At 39.5% G+C, this 24,571-nt stretch overlaps 1 protein-coding gene across 9 annotated transcripts in view; it reads left to right on the top strand.

Moving 5' to 3' along the window:
• PAK1 (p21 (RAC1) activated kinase 1) overlaps positions 1-24,571 on the top strand; it is a 159,127-nt gene that overhangs the window by 78,008 nt on the left and 56,548 nt on the right. For 6 of the 9 annotated variants that reach the window (XM_086385746.1, XM_086385748.1, XM_086385753.1 and 3 more), the window contains 3 exons: positions 5,303-5,513; positions 19,915-20,015; positions 23,624-23,771. In XM_086385746.1, the coding sequence (XP_086241872.1) occupies positions 5,324-5,513; positions 19,915-20,015; positions 23,624-23,771 (439 nt within the window). In that variant the 5' untranslated portion in view covers positions 5,303-5,323. The remainder of the gene's footprint in view (positions 1-5,302; positions 5,514-19,914; positions 20,016-23,623; positions 23,772-24,571) is intronic. The other 3 variants (XM_086385751.1, XM_086385750.1, XM_086385749.1) reach the window with 1 other exon arrangement.

Raw genomic sequence — 24,571 nt, 5'->3', positions numbered from 1 at the left:
ACCTCATGCGAAGAGTTGACTCATTGGAAAAGACTCTGATGCTGGGAAGGATTGGGGGCAGGAGGAGAAGGGGATGACAGAGGATGAGATGGCTGGATGGCATCACCGACTCGATGGACGTGAGTCTGGGTGAACTCTGGGAGTTGGTGATGGACAGGGAGGCCTGGCGTGCTGTGATTCATGGGGTCGCAAAGAGTCGGACACAACAGAGTGACTGAACTGACTGAAAGTATACTTGCACATAATGGCTACTTGAAAAGTGTTTTCTTTCCCTTTTTTCTACTTCAGCACTGTATCTTCATGCTTTTTATAGCATGCTTGATTGAGCTTCCCAGGTGGTGCAGTGGTAAAGAAACTGCCTGCCAATGCAGGAGATGCAGGTTCCATCCCTGGGATGGGAAGATCCCCTGGAGTAGAAAATGACAACCCACTTAAGTATTCTTGCCTGGGAAATTACATGGACAGCAGAGCCTGGTGGGCTACAGTCCCTGGGGTCATAAAGTCAGACACAATTGAGCATGCATGTATATGTTTTTATATGCTTTTTACAGAAAAACAGACATAAATCACTTCCCCTCCTTGGTTGCCTCTTGACCCATATCTGTCTTGAGACTGCTCAAGGGAAACAACAGTTTGTAGCTCATAGGTATAGAGGCTTCTATTAGAACTATAGCTGGTGAAGAGCAGAGCCAGGACTTAAATTTCATCTGATTTTAACTCCGGTCATTTTTTTACTCTATCACCCTGCCAGTGGCCCTTCTGAAACCTCACAGTGATCCTGCATTTATTATAGAGTCATTCAGTTGGTTAATAATTAATACTTCAGTATAGTTAGTTGCTTATGAATTATTAGGCTCTCTGAGGCTCTGGAGCATTGGTAAAACATGGTCGTTCTGTCTTTCTTTCTGTCTGTCTGTCATCTATGATAGATAAGTGATGCTATCTGAACTCTCATTCTTAATGTTGGCCTTGAGCTTAACTTTATCTTGCAGCTTGTCAGAAGGCATTGGCTTGTCATCTTCCCAAATCTTTGACCTGCAGAGATTGCTAGAAGATTTATGATATATTTGGTCATGATATTCAAGAGTCAAGTGTAATTCTTTTTCCTCTCAGAATTGAAATTTTGGAATTGTTTTCCTATAAACGAAGTTTACCATAGTGTAGGTTATGATTTCTATGCTAGGTTCTGATGTTCTGATTATTAAAATGTTCTGATTATTGTGCAGTATAGATGAACAAAATGACCTGTGAGTGGATCTATGAAGTGTAAAGAGAGTAAAGACTTGTGGAGAAGCCACAGGAAGGGACTGGTTGGAGGGCTTCAGAGAAACTGGAAAGTAGTATAGAAATACTAAGTCCAAGTATGTTCAAAGGGAAGGTTCAAAAAAGCACATACTTGTGTTCTGTGAGTATTGTTGAAAGTACTGGCAATGTTTAGCATTGAGAAAATAGATTTTGGCGGAGACTTGAGAGAGGATTTCAGGTACCTAAATTTCTGTCTGAGTAAGATGCAATAGGCCTTTCTGAATGGCCCTGAGATAGGATTTAGGAATAATAGGTGCACGTAGTGTTTATTTATTCATTTGTTGTTATTTTATTGGTCACTTGTTTGTTCATTTGTTCACCGAGCCTTTACTGGTATTGGGGATTGTGAAATGACTGAAGTTTGTTCTTGAGTTTATAATCTTAAGTCTGCCAGGAATGAGAATTGTAGGGAGAGGTGAATGTATAAACAAATAATTGCAATTCAGTGTGAGAAGATAAAAACTTAATATAAATGAAAACTCTCTAAATGAGATAACTGAAGATAGAATAAGCTGACTTGTGAGACTGTAGATTTCTTATCACTGGAGGTTTTCAAGTATGGGCTAGATGACGTGGGCTGAAATGCTGTACAAAGGATTCAAAGGTTGTATTCCAACAATAGATTTTAGGTTTTAATAATTGAGAATACTTTGGAAAGTGGAGATCTACCACCAGGAGTTTTCCAAACACAGTCACTTCACTTCACATCAGTTGCTCAGTTGTGTCTGACTCTTTGCGACCCCGTGAACTGCAGCACACCAGGCCTCCCTGTCCATCACCAACTCCCGGAGTTCACTCAGACTCACGTCCATCGAGTCAGTGATGCCATCCAGCCATCTCATCCTCTGTCACCCCCTTCTCCTCCTGCCCTCAGTCTTTCCCAGCATCAGGGTCTTTTCAAATGAGTCAGCTCTTTGCATCAGGTGGCCAAAGTATTGGAGTTTCAGCTTTAGCAAACATAGTGGAAGAACTGAAAAATGAAGAAAAGTGTTATCAGAAAGATTGTAGCCTTTCTTGACATGTTCCTGGGTTGTGATCCTGAAAAAGGAGTGATATTCAATGAAGCTTTTGGCTGAAGGACTTAAGAGGCAAAGAAGGGCCTGCTGAGGGTATCAGGTGGCTGCAGGGAGTGTAATTTTGGAACTGGCAGTCTGCAGTGGGAAGGTATACTTGAGAACTGAGCCGGTAGAAATTCTCTTTGGGGGAGCTGAGGGACTTGTGTTGGGATTTGGGAGGGAAAATGAAGGCAGATCTGCAAAATAAAACTGGAAGAAATGGATAAAAAGTGGACCACCCAGAGAGTTGCTCTAGATTAACAAGATTATCCTTGCTACTTGATTTCTTTTGTTCAAAAAGAGAAGTAAGGAGCAGTTGGTTTGCCAGAGGTAGGTCAGGATGAATTATATAAATAGATGAAGTTTGATTTGGCCTTAAAAGATGAGTAAAGTTTTCATCAGTCAGAAGAGAGAGGAATCATCGACAAGAAGCATTAGGTGGTGGGAAGTGGGATGGGGCAAGAGGAGGGTAAGAGACTACTTGACAAATTCAAGAGAACAGAGATTTCTGAAGTGTAATTTGAGTGTAAGCTGTGTTCAGATATGGTGACTTAGTTTGTGAGGCAGTTCATTATCAGACTGTGAAGGACCTTAAAATTTCATCTGTACTGAACTCCTTAAGGCAAGGTATATATCTCTGTCAAACTTTTGATTAATAAAAATATTTATTGAATCCACCATGAGTCAGATATTATACTAGACTCTTCTGGATTGCAAAGGTGACAAAATCGTGCCTGACCTCTGGGTATCGTCTGGCTTCTGGTGAAGATAATTATAATAGTAAAAATAAATGTGATAACCTGGAAATATACCCATTGCCTTGGGGGTCCGGAGGAGGGGACCTTCACTTCTTGAAGATGAGCACATTTCAAAAGGGCTTCTTAGAAGAAATAGCAGTTGAAGGATGAGTGAATTTGAGGATAGGAAAGTTGGCATTCTAAGCAGAGGGAACAGCATGTTCAAAGGAATGAAAGTGTGAAAGCTGCAGTATATTTAAAGAAGTTAGAGAAGTTGGGTATGGCTAGAATGTAAGGGGAATTAGAGGGAGTGGTAGTGGTGGGAAATGAAGCTGATGGGTAGAACGGGTTAAATAATGGAAGGGCCTTCAAAAGCAAGCCAAGAAACTTTAGCTTTTATTTTGGAATGTTACTGAAGGGTTTTGAGTAGAGTGTGAGTGTTTTAAGGTCATTGATGACATGTGGAGAAAGGATTGGGGAAAAAATGGATGCGAGGGATCATTTAGCTTTGCATTTATTAGAAAATGTTAAAAAGACTACTGTAGATTTTGTCCATTTGTTGTTGTTCAGTCGCTAAGTTGTGTCTGATCTTTGCGACCCCATGGAGTGCCGCACACGAGGATTCCCTGTCCTTCACTGTCTCCTGAGGTTTGCTCAGGTTCATGTCCATCGAGTTGGTCATCTAACCATTTCATCCTTTATTGCCCCTTCTCCTCCTGCCCTTAATGTTTCCCAGCATCAGGGTCTTTGCCAGTGAGTTGGCTCTTCTCATCAGGTGGCCAGAGTATTGGAGATTCAGCTTCTGCATCAGTCCTTCTGATAAATATTCAGGGTTGATTTTCTTCAAGATTGACTGGTTTGATCTCTTTGCAGTCCAAAGGACTCTCAGGAGTCTTCTCCAGTACCCTAATTCATCAATTTTGTCCATAGCATTGAAGTAATTGACTTCTAAAGCAGTGGTATTCAATTCTGGCAGTCACTGGGATCACTCAGTTTTAAAATTATAAAATTTTGGCCTTAATTATGGCCAACCATACTAAATCAGAATTTATGGGGGTCAAACAAATACATTTGTATTTCTGAAAAGTTCTTGGTGATTATTATGCTTTTTTTTTTTTTTTTTAATAATTAGAAACTAGTTTCTAAAGCACTGTTGTATTTGACTCTAAGGAGCATACATTCTAAATAGTCCTGGTTAAAGATATAATTTCCATTGTAGTATGGAAGAATAATGAAAAACTTTATTAACTCTGGATATATTTATATCTATTGTCAAGCCTATTTAAGGTAATAATATCTATCTTCATTAAAACTATTGATTCCATGTGATGGGGATTTTTCCCACTTTCTTGTAGATTTTATTCCTTCTATTTCTCAGAAGCATTGGAAATTGCTTATAAATTCAGTGCTGTACAGTATAAAATGGTTATGCGTTGATCATCGTACATTTAGAACAAGGTCCAATTTTACTGGAAGGAGATCCTAGAGAAATGATGATAAAGGTCATGGGTCAGCAAACTTTTCCTGTAAAGGACCATATAGCACATATTTTAGATTTGTGAACAACCTAAATATTTTAGGTCTGTTACAGCTACTCAGCTTTGCCATTGGAACATGAAAGAAGCCATAGAAAATATGTAAATGAATGGATGTGACAGTGTTTCAGTAAAACCATTTACAAAGCCAGCAGTATTACTGACCTTTGATATAGTGATGCGGTTCCTACCAGAGAAGGAATGATTTTTCTAAGGCAACGAAATTAAGACTTGGCAGAGAACTCACTATGTGGAATGCTGTTGGCATTTTTATTTAATCTTCATGTGATGTATAAATGGAAACCAAGTGATTAAGGAATTTCTCTAAAGCCTGTCCGTAGCACATGGATTCATACTCAGTTTAGCTAGGCCAAATTTCTGCCTTTTAAACCACATCATTGTGGTTTTTTGTACTTTCGAATGCCTTAGAATAGGAGAATGAAGAGAAAAGCAAGAACCTTGTGAATTTTCAGCAGTGCTTAGGACTGAGTAGGTATTCCATCTTTGAGTATGGTGAACTAAATAAGACAGCAGTAGTCATGGAATGTAGTAGAAGGGCTTGAGGTGAGTCCTGGAGGAAGGGTTGTAAAATTTGGATTTTTCTAAAATTTCCAAAATGTATTTCCTTTTGCTCAAAAATAAAGAGGTATGTTCTTCTTTCTGATTCCAGTAGCTGCTGCTGGTGGTGACGATGTCAAATAACGGCCTAGACATTCAAGACAAACCTCCAGCCCCTCCGATGAGAAATACCAGCACTATGATTGGAGCTGGCAGCAAAGACGCTGGAACCCTAAACCACGGTTCCAAACCTCTGCCACCAAACCCAGAGGAAAAGAAAAAAAAGGACCGATTTTACCGAGCCATCTTACCTGGAGATAAAAGTATAGTATTTCATTTCTTTCTCATCATTTGTATACTTAATTTTTTTTTTTTTGGTAACCTGAATAAAATATTTGTTGCTTCTTTCACTTAATGTTCTTTTAACCCCCTCTTTTCTCATTAAATAGTTTCTTTGTCTTTTTTCCTGACATGACTGAAGTCAAATAGAAAATAGACCCATTTTTATCCTCTATTAATTATATCTGAGCAAAATTTGAGGAAAATAATTATGCTGTTGCTAGATCTTAGTCAATCTGAATTTACTTATTTTTTAAGTTCATAACTGTTTATGACCTCACAAAATATAAGAAATATTGAAATGTCTTCATTTGGAAATTTTTTCTCCCCAAACTGGTTTCATTTGGAAGGTCTTCTTTCCAGATTTTTTGATTGCCTCTTCTTTAGTCATATGTCCTAGATTTAAACCCAGATTTAAGCATTAAACATCAGTAAGAATGACAAGTAATAGCTGAGGTAAAAAAAGTAGGCCTTAGCATGACTTCACTAAGAAGAAGTAATGCTAGGGAATTCTCTGATTCCCTGGCAGTCCAGTGGTTAAGGCTTGACACTTGCAGTCAAGGCTTGACACTTTCATTGGAGGCCTGGGTTCAATCCCAGGTAGGGGCACTAAGTTCCCACAAACCATGTAGTGCAGCCAGGGCTCATTTCCTCTTTATGAATAAAGCTTTTAGAATAATCAGTACTTTAACAGTGTATCTAATGAAGTCACTGATACCCTATGAATAAAATAGTGAAATAGAGGGTTGGATGTCCACATGAATAAATAACTTTGGTTTGACCACCCAAATATGTAAGTGGCTGTTGAAATGAAGTAAAGTTCTCAGCCACGTTTGTAGGGCTTTGTTTTTATGGCATGCTGAAAAAATTGCCGTTTTGTCTGCAAATAGTTATCATGAGCTTCTCACTTAGGAAGCCCTGGTTCAGATCCTGGATTCATCACTTAATAGCTCTCTAACCTTAAGTATGTCAGTTAACTCCTTTGACTTTTAGTTTCCTGTGTCTAGGAAAGGTTGGGATTTAACATTTTTGTGCTTCATCAAGAAAGTGAAAAGATAACCCACAGAGTGGGAGAAAAACTCCCAAATCATATATCTGATAAGGAACTTATATAAAAAAAATATAAGGAGTTACCCATATGACCTAGAAATGAAAAATTATGTCAACACAATAACTTGTACATGAATATTTATAGCAGCATTATTAATAATAGCCAAAAAGCAGGAGCAGCTCAAATATTCATTGAGGATGAATGGGTAAATAAAATGTTATATATCTATCTATACAAAGAAATAATATATGGTAACAAAGAAATGAAGCCCCGATCCATACTACAAGATGGGTGAACGTTGAAAACTGGTGAAAGAAACCAGTCCCAAAGGACCACATATTATATAATTCTGTTTATATGAATTATTCAGGCAAACTCATAGATAAAAAGTAAAAGAGTGTTGTCTAGGGTTGTAGGAGTCGGTGAATGGGATTAGGGAGTGATGGCTAAGAGGTGTGGAGTTTCTGTTTTTACTTTTTATTGGTGTATAGTTGCTTTACAGTGTTGTGTTAGTTTCTGTTGTACACAAAGTGAATCAGCTAAAGATACACATATATCCCCTCTTTTTTGGTTTCCTTCCCATATAGGCCACCACAGAGCAGTGAGTAGAGTTCTCTGTGCCATACAGTAGTTTCTCAGGGGTTTCCTTTTGGGTGAAGAGAATGTTCTAAAATTGATTGTGGGGATGGTTCTCCAGGTCTGTGAACATATTGACCCATTGAATTTTATACTCTGAGTGAATTTTATAGTATGTGGATTTTATCTCAGTAAAACTCAGTTTAAAAAAAAACAACAGCTGATGGAGCCATTTAGACATCATTGGGAACTGAGGGGATGACCTTATGTATTGAATGGGGAGGTAGATATCTAGATATTGTTATAGTCTTGGTTCTCTCATAGATTGGCTGCCTGGTTTAGGTCAGGTATTATCTGTGAACTTAGTGCCTTCATCTAAAATATTACAGCCACACAGATATAGGGACCACACTATGATACCAGTAGGGAGAAGGAAGAGGGTTGTTATGGAACAACACATATGAAATCATGTGTGTGAAACCTTTGAAAATCATAAAGTGCTATAGAATTTAAAGAATCTTTCATTCAATAAAAAGTAATAAAAAAATAAAAAATTCATCAAACAAGTTGAAATACAGTCTCTTACAGTTTTGAAATCCTATAATTATATAAATGAGATATAAATGTGAAGTTGGATCAGGTTGTATATTATGGGAAACAAAACTAGGCCATTGTGAAGTATTTTGATCAGCAATAAAGCTGTAGATGCAGAGGTTCTTCTAGAAATCCTCGTTGAGTAACCCTAGGCCAAATCTGGTCTGAAAATAAAACTCATAGCTCAAGATCAAAGCATAGAAGTTTTCTGTAAGTTCAAAGCATAGAGGTAGAAAGCATATCGTTATGAGAAGTTCTTGTGAAATGATCTAGTGGCCTCTTTTTCACTCCCTAATTTTGGATTTTCTATACATACCCTAAACACATAGGTTTTACTCCTTTGCGTTAATACTTTGCTGTGCTGTGCTGAGTCACTCAGTCATGTTCAACTCTTTGTGACCCTTTGGACTGTCGCCCACCAGGCTCCTCTGTCCATGGAGATTCTCCAGGCCAGAATACTGGAGTGGGTTGTCATGCCCTCCTCCAAGGGATCTTCCCAACCCAGGGATCAAACCCAGGTCCCCTGCATTGCAGGCAGATTCTTTACCGTCTGAGCCACTGGGAAGCCCTATTAGACGGCTGTAATTAATGCATACATCAAAATGAAATAAATGAGTTTTTCCCCTTTGTTTGGAAATTTTATTCAGCTTGATTTCATTCAACCAATAGGCATTTGTTGACCTGCAGCTTTGTGCTTAACAATCCTAGAAGGATACATAGCAGTGTTGGCAGTCTTTGAAGTAGTATGCTCTCCGTAAATTATTTGAAACTTTATACCTGCTACACAGAATAATGAGCTAGAATTGAACTTAGAAAACCTGAATTGAGTCCTACCTCTAACATTTATTAAATCTGTGATTTTTTTTTTGTCCTTTTACCTGTTTATTTTAATCCCTGTATCCTTAACTGTAAGGTGGGAATAATTATAATTCCCAGTCATCCCATATTATGAGTAGGCTATTGTCATTTCATGTAGTGGATGTAAAAGCATTTTTTAAACTAAAACACTACCGAAATATGAATATTTTTTTAAAGGGAAACCTCATTTCCTGTTTGATTTGGTATCTATAACAACTCATTTTCGATTGGAGAGGCTAAAGCTTAGAGAAAAGTAAATTGATCAAGGTCTTAACAGCTGGAAGGTGGAAGGAATGAGTGTGAAACTAAATCTTTGTTAAGTATCTGCCACATGACAGAATACTATCTGTTAATTGTTCCCAACCCAGATTGCACGTCTGACTCATTCATGGTTCTTTTTTGAAATACAGATGCTTGGGTCCTACTAATACTTTTGGAGCCAGAATTTCCATAGAGGAGCCTGGCAGGCTATAGTCCATAGGGTTGCAAAAAGTCGAAGACAACTGAAGTGACTGAGCAGGCACACAGTCTTGGGGTCTAAGGGGATTTGGAGAAGAGAAAGAAGAGTTCTGTGTGGGCTGCATTAGTGGTTGAGACTTGAGCTAGCAATGGGTAGAATGTCTGTACTCATTACCTAATGCTGACCTCCACCATGGGTTTAGTGTGTGCCTGGAGGGATGCATAAATGATTGTGAGAAGCTGTAATTGAGGGCCTGTGATAGGTGGCGCTGAGTTGCAGAATTCCATGTGGGAAAGTCTGGTTCCTGTGGTTAGGATCTGGATGGAGCCTTTGGTTTATTCTAAGAAGTTCTTCAGCATTTAGTTCGGAATTTTTTTCTGGCTGCATTTTCACAACCAAAGTGGAATTCTCCAAGCTTGGGAAGAGTTTAGCTAAGTTAATTTTAAAACTGGACTACATCAGTGTTTATCTCTCCAAGTTTGGAGTGTTTTACTGCCTTGAGCTCAGATTAGCTCAGCTGAACCCATGAGAGGGGCTTCTTAAAAATAAATCTTAAAAAAAAAGTCAATGATTTGTGCTGGAACTTGGATAGCTGTATTGCAACTTGGGATTTTGCAATGTCAGCCTTATTTCCCATGCTATCAGGAAGTCAAATGGAATTAGCCAAAGATAGGGTTAATATTAATATTAGGATGGATGGGGTTGCAGACTTCTTTTTGCACTTTATTTCTGTAAGTCTGTGATATCTGGTTTCATGAAATCAGGTGATTTGTTCTTTTTCCTCAGTCATAATTTCTCTGTCTTAATGAGTGGGTGGGTAAACCCTACTCTGACACTTTCCTTTATTAATAATAATTTATGTTTATAAAGCTCTTTAGCTTTTATAAAGCACATGCATTCTCTTCATCTTAGTTGATCCTTAAAATAATAATAGTAATAAATGTAGAAATAACAAATAGTACTAACACAATAGTAATAAGCATCACATTTGTTGTTATTCAGTTGCTCAGTTGTGTCTGACTCTTTGCAATCCCATGGATTACAGCACACCAGGCTCCACTGTCCTCCATTGTCTTCCAGAGTTTGCTCAGATTCATGTCCATTGAGTTGGTGATGCTATCTAACATCTCATCTTCTGCTGCCCTCTTCTCCTTTTGCCTTTTCAATCTTTTCCATCATTGGGGTCTTTTCCAGTGAGTCAGCTCTTTGCATCAGGTGGCCAAAGTATTGGAGCTTCAGCTTCAGTATCAGTCCATTCAATGAATATTTGGGGTTGATTTCCTATAGGATTGATTGGTTTGATCTCCTTGCTGTCCAGGGGACTCTCAAGAGTCTTTTCCAGCACCGCAATTTTAGACCATCAGTTCTTTGGCTCACTTATTATATTAGGAGCTTTGATGGTTGTGAAATATACCAGTTTTTCATGGAGATAAATATTTCACTTCGTAGACAGCAAACTGAGGTAACTCAGTTTAAATAACTTAACCAAGGTGGCTCGATGGATGTGAGTCTGGGTGAACTCCGGGAGTTGGTGATGGACAGGGAGGCCTAGTGTGCTGTGATTCATGGGGTCGCAAAGAGTCAGACACGACTGAGCGACTGAACTGAACTGAACTGAACTGAAGGTCTACTTAGGAGTGGCTGATGTGTAATTGTAGCTCTTCTCTATGATTCCAGGGACCTTTCCACTCTACAGCTGTGATACTTTTGTGCTCAGAGAGTCAAGGACTTGCCCAAGGTCATATGATACATAGTTGCATGGAGTTTGGCATTTGAAATATTGTCTCGATTTCTGGACTGGCTCTTTAATTTTTCTAAGTCCTCAGACACCAATGTACTATTTGAAGGCTCCCATCCTATAGATGTTCAGACTAATGCCTTTGGTAGAACTGATTTGGTTAGTTCTTTTAACTCATTTTAAAACAAATTTGCGTTTAATGACATCCATTCATATTCACTTAGTCTGCAATATAGGGAAGACACAGTGCTTGTAGAAGAAGCTATGTTGGAGTTCAGGCCCTTGAGGTTATTACCATTGACCATCCCTGACTTTGTGACCTTTGGCTCTACCTTTCTTCATCTCAATTATCTAACCTGTGAAAGTGAAATCGCTCAGTCGTGTCTGACTCTTTGCGACCCCATGGACTGTAGCCTACCAGGCTCCTCCGTCCATGGAATTTTCCAGGCAAGAGTACTGGAGTGGGTTGCCTTTTCCTTCTCCAGGGGATCTTCCTGACCCAGGGATCAAACCCGGGTCTTCTGCATTGCAGGTAGGCACTTTATCATCTGAGCCACGTGGGAAATCAACCTGTAGTATGGGTACATAATAATATTTACCTATTAGAGTTGTTGAATGGATTATTATTATTTTTAAAATATTTATTTATTTATTTGTCTTCATTGGCTCTTAGCTGTGGCATGTAGGATCTAGTTCCCTGACCAGGCATGGGACCTGGGGGCCTCTGCATTGGGAGCAGAAAGTCTTAGCCACTGGACCACCAGGGAAGTCCCTGATTGGGTTATTAATACTAAAGATTCAAACTGAAGCTTTATTAACAGTTGGTAGTAATTTTGTGGCTATTATTGCTTGCTGTCATGGTTTTCTTTTGAAATCTGTGATTAACACCTTAAAGTTGTTTGAGATGTACAAAATAACAACTCTTATGAAGTTCCTCCAAGAATGAAGAGTGGTCCTGGGAAAATACCTTTCTCTTCTTGTATGTAGGCTGTATTTCCAGTTGGTTTAGACAGGGCTCTTGGAGGGGGCCACATTAAAAAATTTTGTGCCCTAGGACTAAGCAGACCCAAGGAAAGGTTTCCCAAGAAGTTCTCAAGAGTTCTCTGTAATGTCAGAAGCAGAACTCTAAGCTCTGGACATGGGCCTAGATCTCTGGAACAAGTACTCAATATTTGAAGCTGAGGCCAAAATGATAAGCCTCTTGAAACTACTAATCTCAGATATTCTTTATATGTTCAAGTGTTAAGTGATTTCATTTCCCAGGGGTTCTTTTCTATAGACTGTTCATCCTGTGAACCACTCTCTTTGTTTCTATTACCAAGGTTCCTTTTGAAATTCTGTGCCTGTGATGTGTATATTATATGGCATATTAATAACATATCATAGAAATAACATATAAAAATATTATATCTGGAAAACAAAAATCTAAGTAAAACATAAAAATAATGTAAAAGTGTTCTTCCCTACAATCTTTTGACTGACTAGATCAGGAGAAATTTAGGAACAGAAAGCAATTCTAAAGCCTTGCAACATGCCCAGTGCATTCTAGCTATGAGTAAGACAGATGGACTTATGTCATAAATGAATGCTTAATTTGGGCCATAGCAAGCCCTTCCCTTTCACAAAGCGTCTGCTTCTGGAAGGAAAATTGCCAAATGTAAAAATAGCTTAAACCCTAGCAGTTGGAATGTAGGCAAATGGTTCTCATTAAGATACTAAGGGAAGAACCTTTGGAATCAGACCTGGGTTCAAATTCATCTCTTACTAGCTGTATAAGTTTGAGCAAATCATTTAACTGCTTTTAAGTTTCCTCATCTGTAAAATGACAGTGGTAATAATATATCCCATAGGATTATGACAATTAAGGAAAATATTCTAGTATCTTATATGTGTTAACTCTTATTTAATGTTATTTCTCCTCTTCATAACAGGAAGTTTTCTTGATGCAGCTTGAAATTGTTTAGAGGGGGTAAAGTAGTACAAAAGGGCCTTGGCTCTGAAGCCACATTTTTAAAAATTTAAATTACTTCCATAACTGTAGAGAAGTCCATATTTCAGTTTCATAGTCTCCAAGTAAAAATTGATTCTCAGGATTGTGGTGATTATATGAGATGATATATATGAAGTACCTATTAAAACTGTGGGATGCTGTGTCAGGAAGAGATGTAGTTACAGGGCTTTGAGAGTGCTGATCTTTCTGTTTTCATAGACATTTGGAATGTAGGAGCTCAAAGGGCACTTAAGATCATCTAGTTCATTTTCCACATTTTTCAGATGAGAAAGCTGACAACCTGGACTATGTGGTGTAGTAGAGGCAAAACTGGCCTTGATTTTTTAGACCTTTTTGCCCTCTCCTTCCCTAGCTCCCACCTACGCCAAAAACTGCCTTTCTTTAGGGTTGTGTTGGGTCTATTGAAGGCATTAGGACTTCAGAATATCTTTTGGCCAGTGTGTTGAGCTACCACAGAACAGGATTTTAAAACAGGATTGTGTACTTCAGGTCAGAGCTGGTAAAAATGAAACATATAATCCTGCCGTGGAGAGAATTTGCATGTCTTAGGCAGATTCCTTAGATTCCTTGCCAGGTTGAGTTAGGTGTCTGATCATTTGTTCCTTTCTTCACTCAGTGTCTGAGCACCTATTTTATACCTGGATTTTGCTAGCTGTTGGGGTTCGTGATAAGCTGGACATGATCCCTGCACTTAGAACTGAGTCTGCTTAGAAAAGTAAACTCTGAAAGTAGGCAATAACTATCATGGATGTGGGAACAGAGGGGAAGGTGAACACCCCAGTGCAGAGATGAGAGAAGACTTCACAGAAGAGATGACCTTTAAGCTGAGACCTGACAAGGATAAAGGAAAGGGTTTGTGTGGTGGCATGGCAAGAGAAGGGAAAGGAAAAGACAGGATTTACAGGCAAAGGGAGTAACTAGAGACAAAGTCAAGAGGTGTGGAAGAGCACATTATGTGCTAATGGTGGACCATTACCACTGGTTCAGTGTATTTGGTGAAGACTGTATTTTCATAAGTACAAGTATGCCTTGGAGATGCTGTGGGTTTAGTTCTGACTACCTCAATAGAGTGAGCATCACAGTAAAAGGAGTCACATGAATTTTTCTGATTTCCAGTTCAGTTCAGTTGCTCAGTTGTGTCCGACTCTTTGCGACCCCATGAATTGCAGCACGCCAGGCCTCCCTGTCCATCACCAACTCCCAGAGTTCACCCAGACTCACGTCCATCGAGTCAGTGACGCCATCCAGCCATCTCATCCTCTGTCGTCCCCTTCTCCTCCTGCCCCCAATCCCTCCCAGCATCAGAGTCTTTTCCAATGAGTCAACTCTTCGCATGAGGTGGCCAAAGTACTGGAGTTTCAGCTTTAGCATCATTCCTTCCAAAGAAATCCCAGAGCTGATCTCCTTCAGAATGGACTGGTTGGATCTCCTTGCAGTCCAAGGGACTCTCAAGAGTCTTCTCCAACACCACAGTTCAAAGGCATCAATTCTTCGGCGCTCAGCCTTCTTCACAGTCCAACTCTCACATCCATACATGACCACAGGAAAAACCATAGCCTTGACTAGACGGACCTTTGTTGGCAAAGTAATGTCTCTGCTTTTGAATATGCTATCTAGGTTGGTCATAACTTTCTTCCAAGGAGTAAGCGTCTTTTAATTTCATGGCTGCAGTCACCATCTGCAGTGATTTTGGAGCCCAGAAAAATAAAGTCTGACACTGTTTCCATTGTTTCCCCATCTATTTCCCATGAAGTGATGAGACTGGATGCCATGATCTTCGTTTTCTGAATGTTGAGCTTTAAGCCAACTTTTTCACTCTCCTCTTTCACTTTCATCAAGAGGCTTTTGAGTTCCTCTTCACTTTCTGCCATAAGGGTGCTGTCATCTGCATATCTGAGGTTATTGAGATTTCTCCTGGCAATCTTGATTCCAGCTTGTGTTTCTTCCAGTCCAGCGTTTCTCATGATGTACTCTGCATATAAGTTTAAACAGGGTGACAAAATACAGCCTTTACGTACTCCTTTTCCTATTTGGAACCAGTCTGTTGTTCCATGTCCAGTTCTAACTGTTGCTTCCTGACCTGCATACAGATTTCTCAAGAGGCAGGTCAGGTGGTCTGGTATTCCCATCTGTTTCAGAATTTTCCACAGTTTATTGTGATCCACACAGTCAAGGGCTTTGGCATAGTCAATAAAGCAGAAATAGATGTTTTTTTGGAACTCTCTTGCTTTTTCCATGATCCAGCGGATATTGGCAATTTGATCTCTGGTTCCTCTGCCTTTTCTAAAACGAGCTTGAACATCTGGAAGTTCACGGTTCACATATTGCTGAAGCCTGGCTTGGAGAAGTTTGAACATTACTTTACTAGCATGTGAGATGAGTGCAATTGTGTGGTAGTTTGAGCATTCTTTGGCATTACCTTTCTTTGGGATTGGAATGAAAACTGACCTTTTCCAGTCCTGTGGCCACTGCTGAATTTTCCAGATTTGCTGGCATATTGAGTGCAGCACTTTCACAGCATCATCTTTCAGGACTTGAAATAGCTCAACTGGAATTCCATCACCTCCACTAGCTTTGTTTGTAGTGATGCTTTCTAAGGCCCACTTGACTTTATGTTCCAGGATGTCTGGCTCTAAGTCAGTGATCACACCATCGTGATTATCTGAGTCATGAAGATCTGTTTTGTACGTTCTTCTGTGTATTCTTGCCACCTCTTATTAATATCTTCTGCTTCTGTTAGGTGAATATAAAAGTTACGTTTACACTGTACTGTGGTCTATTAAATGAACATCTATTTTTAAATAAACAGTGTACATACCTTAATTGAAAAATACTTTAATCACTAAAGTATGTTAATCATCATCTGGTAATGCAAGGTTGCCACAAATTGTCAATTTGTAAAAAGTACTTAGTTACTGTGAAGTATAATAACTCCAAGCATAGTAAAACAAGGTTTTCCTGTAGTGGGAGATAGAGGATATAAGTCTGTAGGGCAGAGTTCTCAAAATCTTTATAAAAAAGTTTATTTTTTATAGAAGCTTTAGATTCACAGCAATATTGAGTGGAAAGTACACAGATTTCCTGTAAACACTCTGCTCCCACATATGCACATCTAATCTCACTACCAACATCTTGTCCTTAGGTGGTACATTTGTTACAATAGATGAACCTACATCAGCACATCATATTCGCTTCACATCCATATTTTACATTAGACTTCACTGTTGGTGTTGTGAATCTGTGAGTTGAATAAATATATATATGTGTATGTATACACACACACAATATTATAGTATCATGCAAAATATTTTCATCACCCTAAAATTTCTCTCAGAGAAGGCAATGGCACCCCACTCCAGTACTCTTGCCTGGAAAATCCCATGGACGGAGGAGCCTGGTGGGCTGCAGTCCATGGGGTCGTTAAGAGTCGGACACGACTGAAGCAACTTAGCAGCAGCAGCAGCAGCAAAATTTCTCTGTGCTCTGGTAACTCATCCTTCCTTCCCCTCTCATCTCTGGCGACCACTGATCCTTATACTGTCTTCATAGTTTTACCTTTTCAGATGTCAGATAGTTGGAATCATGTAGTATGTAGTCTTTTCAGATTGGTTTCTTTTACCTAGTAGTGTGGATTTAAGGTTCCTCATTATCTTTTCATGGCTTGATAGCTCATTTCTTCTTAGTGCTGAAAAATATTCCATTTTCTGGATGTATCATAGTTTATCCATTCATCTACTGAAGGACATCTTGGTTGCTTCCAAGTTTTGGCAGTTATGAATAAAGCTGCTGCAGACATCCACGTGCGAGTTTTTGTGTGAATAAGTTATCAGATCCTTTGGGTAAATAACGGAGGAGCACGAATGCTGGATTGTATGGTAAGAGTATGTTTAATTTTTTGAGAAACTGCCAACCTTTCTTCCAAAGTGACTGAACCATTTTGCATCCCTAGTTCTAATGAATGAAAATACTTGTTATTCCATATTCTTGTTAACATTTTCTGTTGTCAGTTTCAGATTTTGGCATTCTAGTAGGTGTGTAGGGGTTTTTATTGTTTTAATTTCAGTTCCCTAATGAAATATGATGTTGAGTATCTTTTCTGTCTGTATATCTTCTTTATTGAGGTGTCTCTTCATGTCTTTTGCCTATGTCGTTCATCGGTTTGTTTTCTTATTATTGAATTGTGTGTGTGTGTGAAATTATAGTTTTTATTGGGTTGGCCGAAAATTCATTCGCATTTTTCTGTAAGATGGTGAGGAAAGCCTGAATGAAAATTTGTTCCAACTCAATATTTTATTAAAAAGTTTTTTTTATTGGGGTTGGTTAACAATGCTGTGTTGAGTTTTAGGTATATAGCAAAGTGAATCTGACATACATATATCCACTCTTTTTTGAATTCTTTTCCCATGTAGGCCATTATTGAGTATTGAGTAGAGTTCCCTGTGCTATGCTGTAGGTCTTCATTATCTATTTTATATATAGTAGGAGTGACAGGAGGAGAGTGAAAAAATTGGCTTAAAGCTCAACATTCAGAAAACGAAGATCATGGCATCCGGTCCCATCACTTCATGGGAAATAGATGGGGAAACAATGGAAACAGTGTCAGACTATTTTTCTGGGCTCCAAAATCACTGCAGATGGTGACTGCAGCCATGAATTAAAAGACGCTTACTCCTTGGAAGGAAAGTTATGACCAACCTAGATAACATATTTAAAAGCAGAGACATTACTTGGCCAACAAAGGTCCGTCTAGTCAGGGCTATGGTTTTTCCAGTAATCATGTATGGATGTGAGAGTTGGACTGTGAAGAAAGCTGAGCACCTAAGAATTGATGCTTCTGAATTGTGGTTGGAGAAGACTCTTGAGGGTCCCTTGGACTGCAAGGAGATCCAACCAGTCCATTCTAAAGGATATCAGTCCTGGGTGTTCTTTGGAAGGACTGATGTTGAAGCTGAAACTCCAGTACTTTGGCCACCTGATGCGAATAGCTGACTCATTGGAAAAGACTCTGATGCTGGGAGGGATTGGGGGCGGGAGGAAAAGGGGACGACAGAGGAGGAGATGGTTGGATGGCATCACCGACTCGATGGACGTGAGTTTGGGTAAACTCTGGGAGTTGGTGATGGACAGGGAGGCCTGGCGTGCTGCAATTCATGGGGTCGCAAAGTGTCGGACACGACTGAGTGACTGAACTGAACTGACTGAGGAGTGCCAGAATACAAAGGCTTTGGGGCTGGGAGCCTGAAGACCTCAATCCTGGCCCCAGATCTGCTGCTGACTTGCTCTGTACCTTGGAAAGGCTACTTAACTTCTTGAAACTTCTGGTTTCTTCTGTCAAATGGGCACCAGTATCACTATCCTACTTGTTACAAAATTGCATTGAGGCTCCAATGGACTGCTGCTGCTGCTGCTGCTAAGTCTCTTCAGTTGTGTCTGACTCTGTGAGACCCCATAGACTGCAGCCTGCCAGGCTCCTCCGTCCCTGGGATCCTCCAGGCAAGAATACTGGAGTGGGTTGCCATTTCCTTCTCCAATGCATGAAAGGGAAAAGGGAAAGTGAAGTTGCTCAGTCATGTGCAACTCTTAGTGACCCCATGGACTGCAGCCTACCAGGCTCCTGCATCCATGGGATTTTCCAGGCAAGAGTACTGGAGTGGGTTGCCAGTGCCTTCTCCATCCAGTGGAGTAGGTCTAGCTAATACCAAGACCTGAAATTCTTTTTAGCTGGGAGAGGGTTATATTAATTTGCTAGTGCTGCTGCAACAAATTACTCCAAACACGAAGCTTAAACAAGAAATTTTCAGTTTTGGAGGCTGGAAGTCCAAGATGAAGGTGTTCGTAGGGTTGGTTCCTTCTGAGAGCTGTGAGGAAAAATTTGTTGGGCTTGAAGAAGCACTGCTCTGATCTCTGCATTTATCTCCTCCTGTGTGCATTTGTCTCCAAATATTCCCTTTTTATAAGGACATTGACAGGATTAGGGACTGAACCTACTTCATGACCTAATCATATTTTAAATAATTATATCTGCAATGGCTCTGTTTCCAAATAAGATCATACTATGAGGTACTGGGAGTTAGAATATATGAATTTGGGGGGAACACAAGGGTATGACAAGGGCACAATAACTCTGTAAATATTGAAGCTTTTTGTGCCAGATCAGCAGACCTTTAGTGAACACCTGCTAATGATTCTTTGAGGTCCTAGCCTAGGGAGGCAGCATAGAATAGTGGTTTAGAACTTAGAGCCTGGGCCAGACTGCCTAGATTTGAGTCTGACTGCTGCTGTTACTAACCGTTTGATCTTGGGCGAATAGCTTAGTCTCTATGCTTCAGCATCTTTATCTGCAAAGTAAGGATGATAGTACTTAACTGATAAGGTTGCTGTGAGGCCACAGTGAATATTATTACATATGAAGAACTTGAATTAATACATAAGATACAGAGATATATTTTACAGTACAGGGCATATAGCCAATATTTTATAACAACTTTAAATGGAGGATAGTTTATAGAAATATTGAATTACAGTGTGGTTCACCTGAAACTAATATTGTAAATCAATTATAATAGAAAAAAGTAACTTGAATCAGTGTACTTGATTAATTATTAGATACTCATTTTAAGAAACAATTTCCAAATCTAAAATTCCATAATGTGGAGAACCTTAAAGTGATGCATAATCAAGAATCAAAAGGTAGAAGCAGGTTTTAAAAGCTTATAGAATATAAGATGTCTGGGTTGGAAGGCTCTTTAGAGACCATTTACTTGAGTCTTCTCATTTTGCAGATGGGGAAACCAGGGTTCAGAAAAAGGAAGTTACTTGCCCTGGATCAACAGACTCATTAGTGGTAAAACTAAGACATTTTGATAAATGTTCTGTCTGCTCCTGCCTTACTTTAGTTCAATGAAAAATTAAACCTTTAATCATGAATTGAGCATCTACTTCAATCTAGGTCTGGTTTTGGGCTCTGTAAATACACAGGTAAATTTGTATCATAGTCCTTGGCCTTTAAAAGAGCTTAGAGCTCAACAAAAGAGCTAAATAAATAAAGATGTAGTCATATCCTTGTTTTTACCTCCTTTTTCCTGTTTCTCTTGCAGCAAATAAAAAGAAGGAGAAGGAACGGCCAGAGATTTCTCTTCCTTCAGATTTTGAGCACACGATTCATGTTGGTTTTGATGCTGTCACAGGCGAGTTTACAGTAAGTTTTGGGTCACAGAAAGACATTTGGTCTTTCAGAGTTCTGGCTATGCACTGTTAAATTTAATCTTTTCCAGACTTCCTGATGCCTCTGTCTTTTCCTGAGACCCCTATTACTATCTTCTCATGTTCTTGAGAGGGACAGTTTCTACACCTCCAGAATTATACCAGAGAAGCCTTTAAATCTCCATTCCTTAAATAGACCTCGGTTAAGTGGCCTTTTGGCAGGGACTCTGTGGTGGGCATTGATGATCCAGAGACAAATCAGATAAGGTTCATGCTTTAAAGGAGGAGTAGCCTGGTGAGGAGCAAACATCTCAAGAAGTTAACTGATACAGTAAGATGTCTTGTAAGAGAGGCCTGTGAGAAGCTCTGAGAGCAGAGAAAGGAATGACTAAACTCATCTTTAGCTGCTATCAGTTATCAAAGTTAGTTCTTTTAAAAAAACTTAAAAAATTGTTTTTATTTTATATTGGAGTTTTGCTCCTTGGAAGGAAAGCTGTGACAAACCTAGATAGCATATTAAAAAGCAGAGATATTACTTTGCCAACAGAGGTCTGTGTAGTCAAAGCTATACTTTTTCCAGTAGTCATGTATAGATGGGAGAGCTGGACCATACAGAAGGCTGAACACCGAAGAATTGATGCTCTTGAACTGTGGTGTCGGAGAAGATTCTTGAGAGTCCCTTGGACTGCAGGGAGATCAAACCAGTCAATCCTAAAGGAAATCAATCCTGAATATTCATTGGAAGGACTGATGCTGAAGCTCCAATACTTTGGCCATCTGATGCGAAGGGCTGACTCATTAGAAAAGATGCTGATGCTGGGAAAGATTGAAGGCAGGAGGAGAATAGGATGACAGAGGATGAGATGGTTGGATAGCATCACCGACTGGATGGACATGAGTTTGAGCAAGCTCCGGGAATTGATGATGGACAGGGAAGCCTGGTGTGATACAGTCCATGGGGTTGCAAAGAGTCAGACACGACTGAGCGACTGAACTGACTGATAGCCAGTTAACAATGTTGTGAATTTCTGGTGGACAGCAGGGGTACTCAGTCATACATATACATGTATCCATTCTCCCCCAAACTCCTTTTCCATCCAGACTGCCATGTAACATTGAGCAGACCTCCCTGTGCTATACAGTAGGGCCTTGTTGGTTACCTATTTTAAATATAGCAGTGTGTAGGTGGTGATCCCAAACTCCCTAACTATCCCTTCCCCCCATCCTTTCCCTCGGTAACCATAAGTTTGTGTTCTAAGGTTGTGGGTCTGTTTCTATTTTGTAAGTAAGTTTAATTGTATTGTTTCTTTTCAAGTTCTGCATATAAGGGGTATCATGATATTTCTCTGTCTGAGTTACTTCACTTAGTATAATAATCTGTAGGTCCATCCATGTTGCTGCAAATGAGATTATTTCATTCTTTCTTATGGCCGAGTAGTATTCCATTGTCTGTCTATACCACATTTTCTTTATCCATTTCTCTGTCAGACATTTAGGTTGCTTCTTTTGGCTATTTCTTGGCTATTGTAAACAGTGCTGCAATGAACATTGGAATACATGTATCCGTTCAGATCATATTTTTCTTTGGATGTATGCCCAGGAGTGGGGTTGCAGGGTCATATGGTAGCTCTATTTTTAGTTTTTTAAACTAAACCTCCATACTGTTCTCTATAGTGGCTGTACCAATTTAAATTCTCACCAACAGTGTAGGAGGGTTCCCTTCTCTCCACACCATCTCCAGCATTTATTGTTTGGGGATTTTTTGATGATGGCCATTCTGACTGGTGTGAGGTAATATTCATTGTGGCTTTGATTTGCATTTCTCTAATAATTAGTCATGCTGAATTTCCACTACTATTGCATTACTATTGATTTCCCCTTTTACAATTGTTAAAATTTGCCTTATATATTGAGGTGCTCCTATGTTGAATACATATATGTTTACAGTTTTTATATCTTCTTGGATTCATCCCTTGATCATTATGTAGTGTCCTTCTTTGTCTCTTGTAACAGTCTTTGTTTTAAAGTCTGTTGTGTCTTGTATGAGTATTGCTACTCCAGTTTTCTTTTAATTTTGATTTCCATGGAATACCTTCTTCTAACCCCTCACTTTCAGTCTGTATGTATCCCTAGGTCTGAAGAGAGTCTCTTGTAGACAGCATCTATATGAGTCTTGTTTCTGTATCCACCCAGCCGGTCTTTGTGTTTTGGTTGGCACATATAATCTATTATCAATATGTATATTCCTATTGCCATTTTGTTAATTATTCTGTTTGTTTTCATAGGTCTTTTTTCTTCCCTTCCTCCTTTGTTCTCTTGCGGTTTGATTACCATCTTTAGTGTTGTGTTTGGGGTGATCTTTCTTTTGCTTATGTGTATCTATAGAATCTACCTGCAATGCAGGAGACCCTGGTTGAAGCCCTGGGTCAGGTAGATCCCCTGGAGAAGGAAATGGCAATCCACTCCAGTATTCTTGCTTGGAGAATCCCATGGACAGAGGAACCTGGCAGGCTACAGTCCTTGTCATTGCAAAGAGTCGGATATGACTGAGTGACTAACACACAATGTAGTTTTTGGGTTTGCTGCACCCATGAGGTTTTGATATAACAATACATATATATAGAAGTTTTCTTTTTTAAAGTTGCTAGTCTCTTTCCCACCCAGAGGAGTTCCTTTAGCATTTGTTGCAAAGTGGGTCTGCTGGTGCTGAATTCTCTTAGTTTTTGCTTGTCTTTAAATCTTTTGATTTCCATGTCAAATCTAAATGTTATTTCCTATCTCAAGAGGTATAGTATTCTTGATTTTGCTTTTGTGGGCAGCGACTTTAACCCACTTGTCTGCTGATGAGTGGGACTGTGTTCTCTCCCTGTTTGTTGTTTGGCCTGAGGTGACCTAACCCTGGACCTAAAGGCTCTATGATAGGGCTGATGGCAGCCTGCAGGAGCGCTCATGCCAATGGGTAGTACTGCTGCCAGTGCCCTTGTCACCGTGAGCCGCAGCCACCCCTTGCCTCTTCAGGAGACTCTACAGCACTAGCAGATAGGTTTGGTTCATTCTCCTATGGGGTTTCTACTCCTTTCCCTGGGTCCTGTTGGGCTCAACGTTTTGTATGTGCTCTCCAAAAGTGGAGTGTGTTTCCCCTAGTCCTGTGGAAGTTCTGTAGTCAAATCTCATTGGCTTTCAAAGTTAGATTCCCTGGGGTTTCCTAGTGCCATTGCCAGACTCCTAGTCTGGGAAGCCTGACGTAGGGCTCAGAATCTTCACAAGAGTGGCAGAACTTCTGTGTGGTAAAATTGTTCTCCAGTTTGTGGGTCTCCCACCTGGTGGATATTGGATTTGGTTTTACAGTGATTGTGCCTGTCCTATGATCTCATTGCGGCTACACCTTTGTCTTTGGATTTTTTTTTGATGGGTTCCAGCAAACTAGCTAACTGTTCAGCAATTAGTTGTGCTAAACTAACTAACTGTTGGAGGAGGAGGTGAGCACATGTCCTCTGCTTCCCCATCTTGAACCAATCTTCCACTCCTCAGTTAGTTCTGAATTTGCTTCAGGGTCCCTGTGACTGTGTGCCTTGCTGACAGCCTTATATATCTCTCTTACAGGGGATGCCAGAGCAATGGGCCCGCTTGCTTCAGACATCAAATATCACTAAGTCAGAGCAGAAGAAAAACCCGCAGGCTGTTCTGGATGTGTTGGAATTTTATAACTCAAAGAAGACCTCCAACAGCCAGAAGTATATGAGCTTTACAGGTATGGAGATTGTGTCCAGGACAGTCTAGGGCCAAAAAAAAATGTTTTCATATTGGATGCCTGTTGATGTGAAGGAAGAACATTATGGGAAGAGTAGAGATGGCACTTTCACTAAGATGGAATTTTGGAATTTGAGAGCTACGATTTTGGGTTTTTGCATCAAACTTGAGTCTTTACTCTAAAATGGCATGTTTCTAAAAAATACTGTGATATTATGTATAAAAACATAGACTTTGTGCTAGAAAATCTGGATTCTGATACTGACTAGATTTTAGTAATTACTTTATTTCTTTGAGCTTCAAAATGGGGATGTTATTTCCTATCTCAAGAGGTTGTAATGAGAATAAATGAGCTCACTGATGTGAAAGTTCTTTGTAGGTTATAAAACAGCACCGTGGAAATGTAAGCCATTGTTATCATTGTTTCAATATCAGTAAGTTATGTGATAACACATTTAAGTAGGCAAGCCCAATTTCTTCCTCAAGAAATGAATTTTTATCAGTCAAATGAAAAAAGGCCAAATATAATAATAAATGTTCTTTAGATGTATTCGTTGTATCTGCATAAAGGGCTGTGTTTTTCAGAATGTTTTTCATACCAGAATTGGAATTAGAATCCAGGTCTCCTAATTCCTGGACTAGGAATTACCACTTCCTTCTAGTAACTCTTACTCAGAACACCTCCTTCCATGGCAGAGAGATTTTTCTTTTCTTAAGCAAGTCCTAAGAAGGCCTACATTTCTGGAAACTTGCCTTTTATATAGCATCTTAGAATTTTAGGGCAAGTAGTATCTTTAGTAT

This window comes from Bos grunniens, chromosome 29 (assembly GCF_055505025.1).
Source record: "Bos grunniens cultivar Pamir isolate PY7600 chromosome 29, Bosgru_T2T1.0, whole genome shotgun sequence".
NCBI classification, from domain to species: Eukaryota; Metazoa; Chordata; class Mammalia; order Artiodactyla; family Bovidae; genus Bos; species Bos grunniens.
This window is presented reverse-complemented; position numbering and strand designations above follow the sequence as displayed.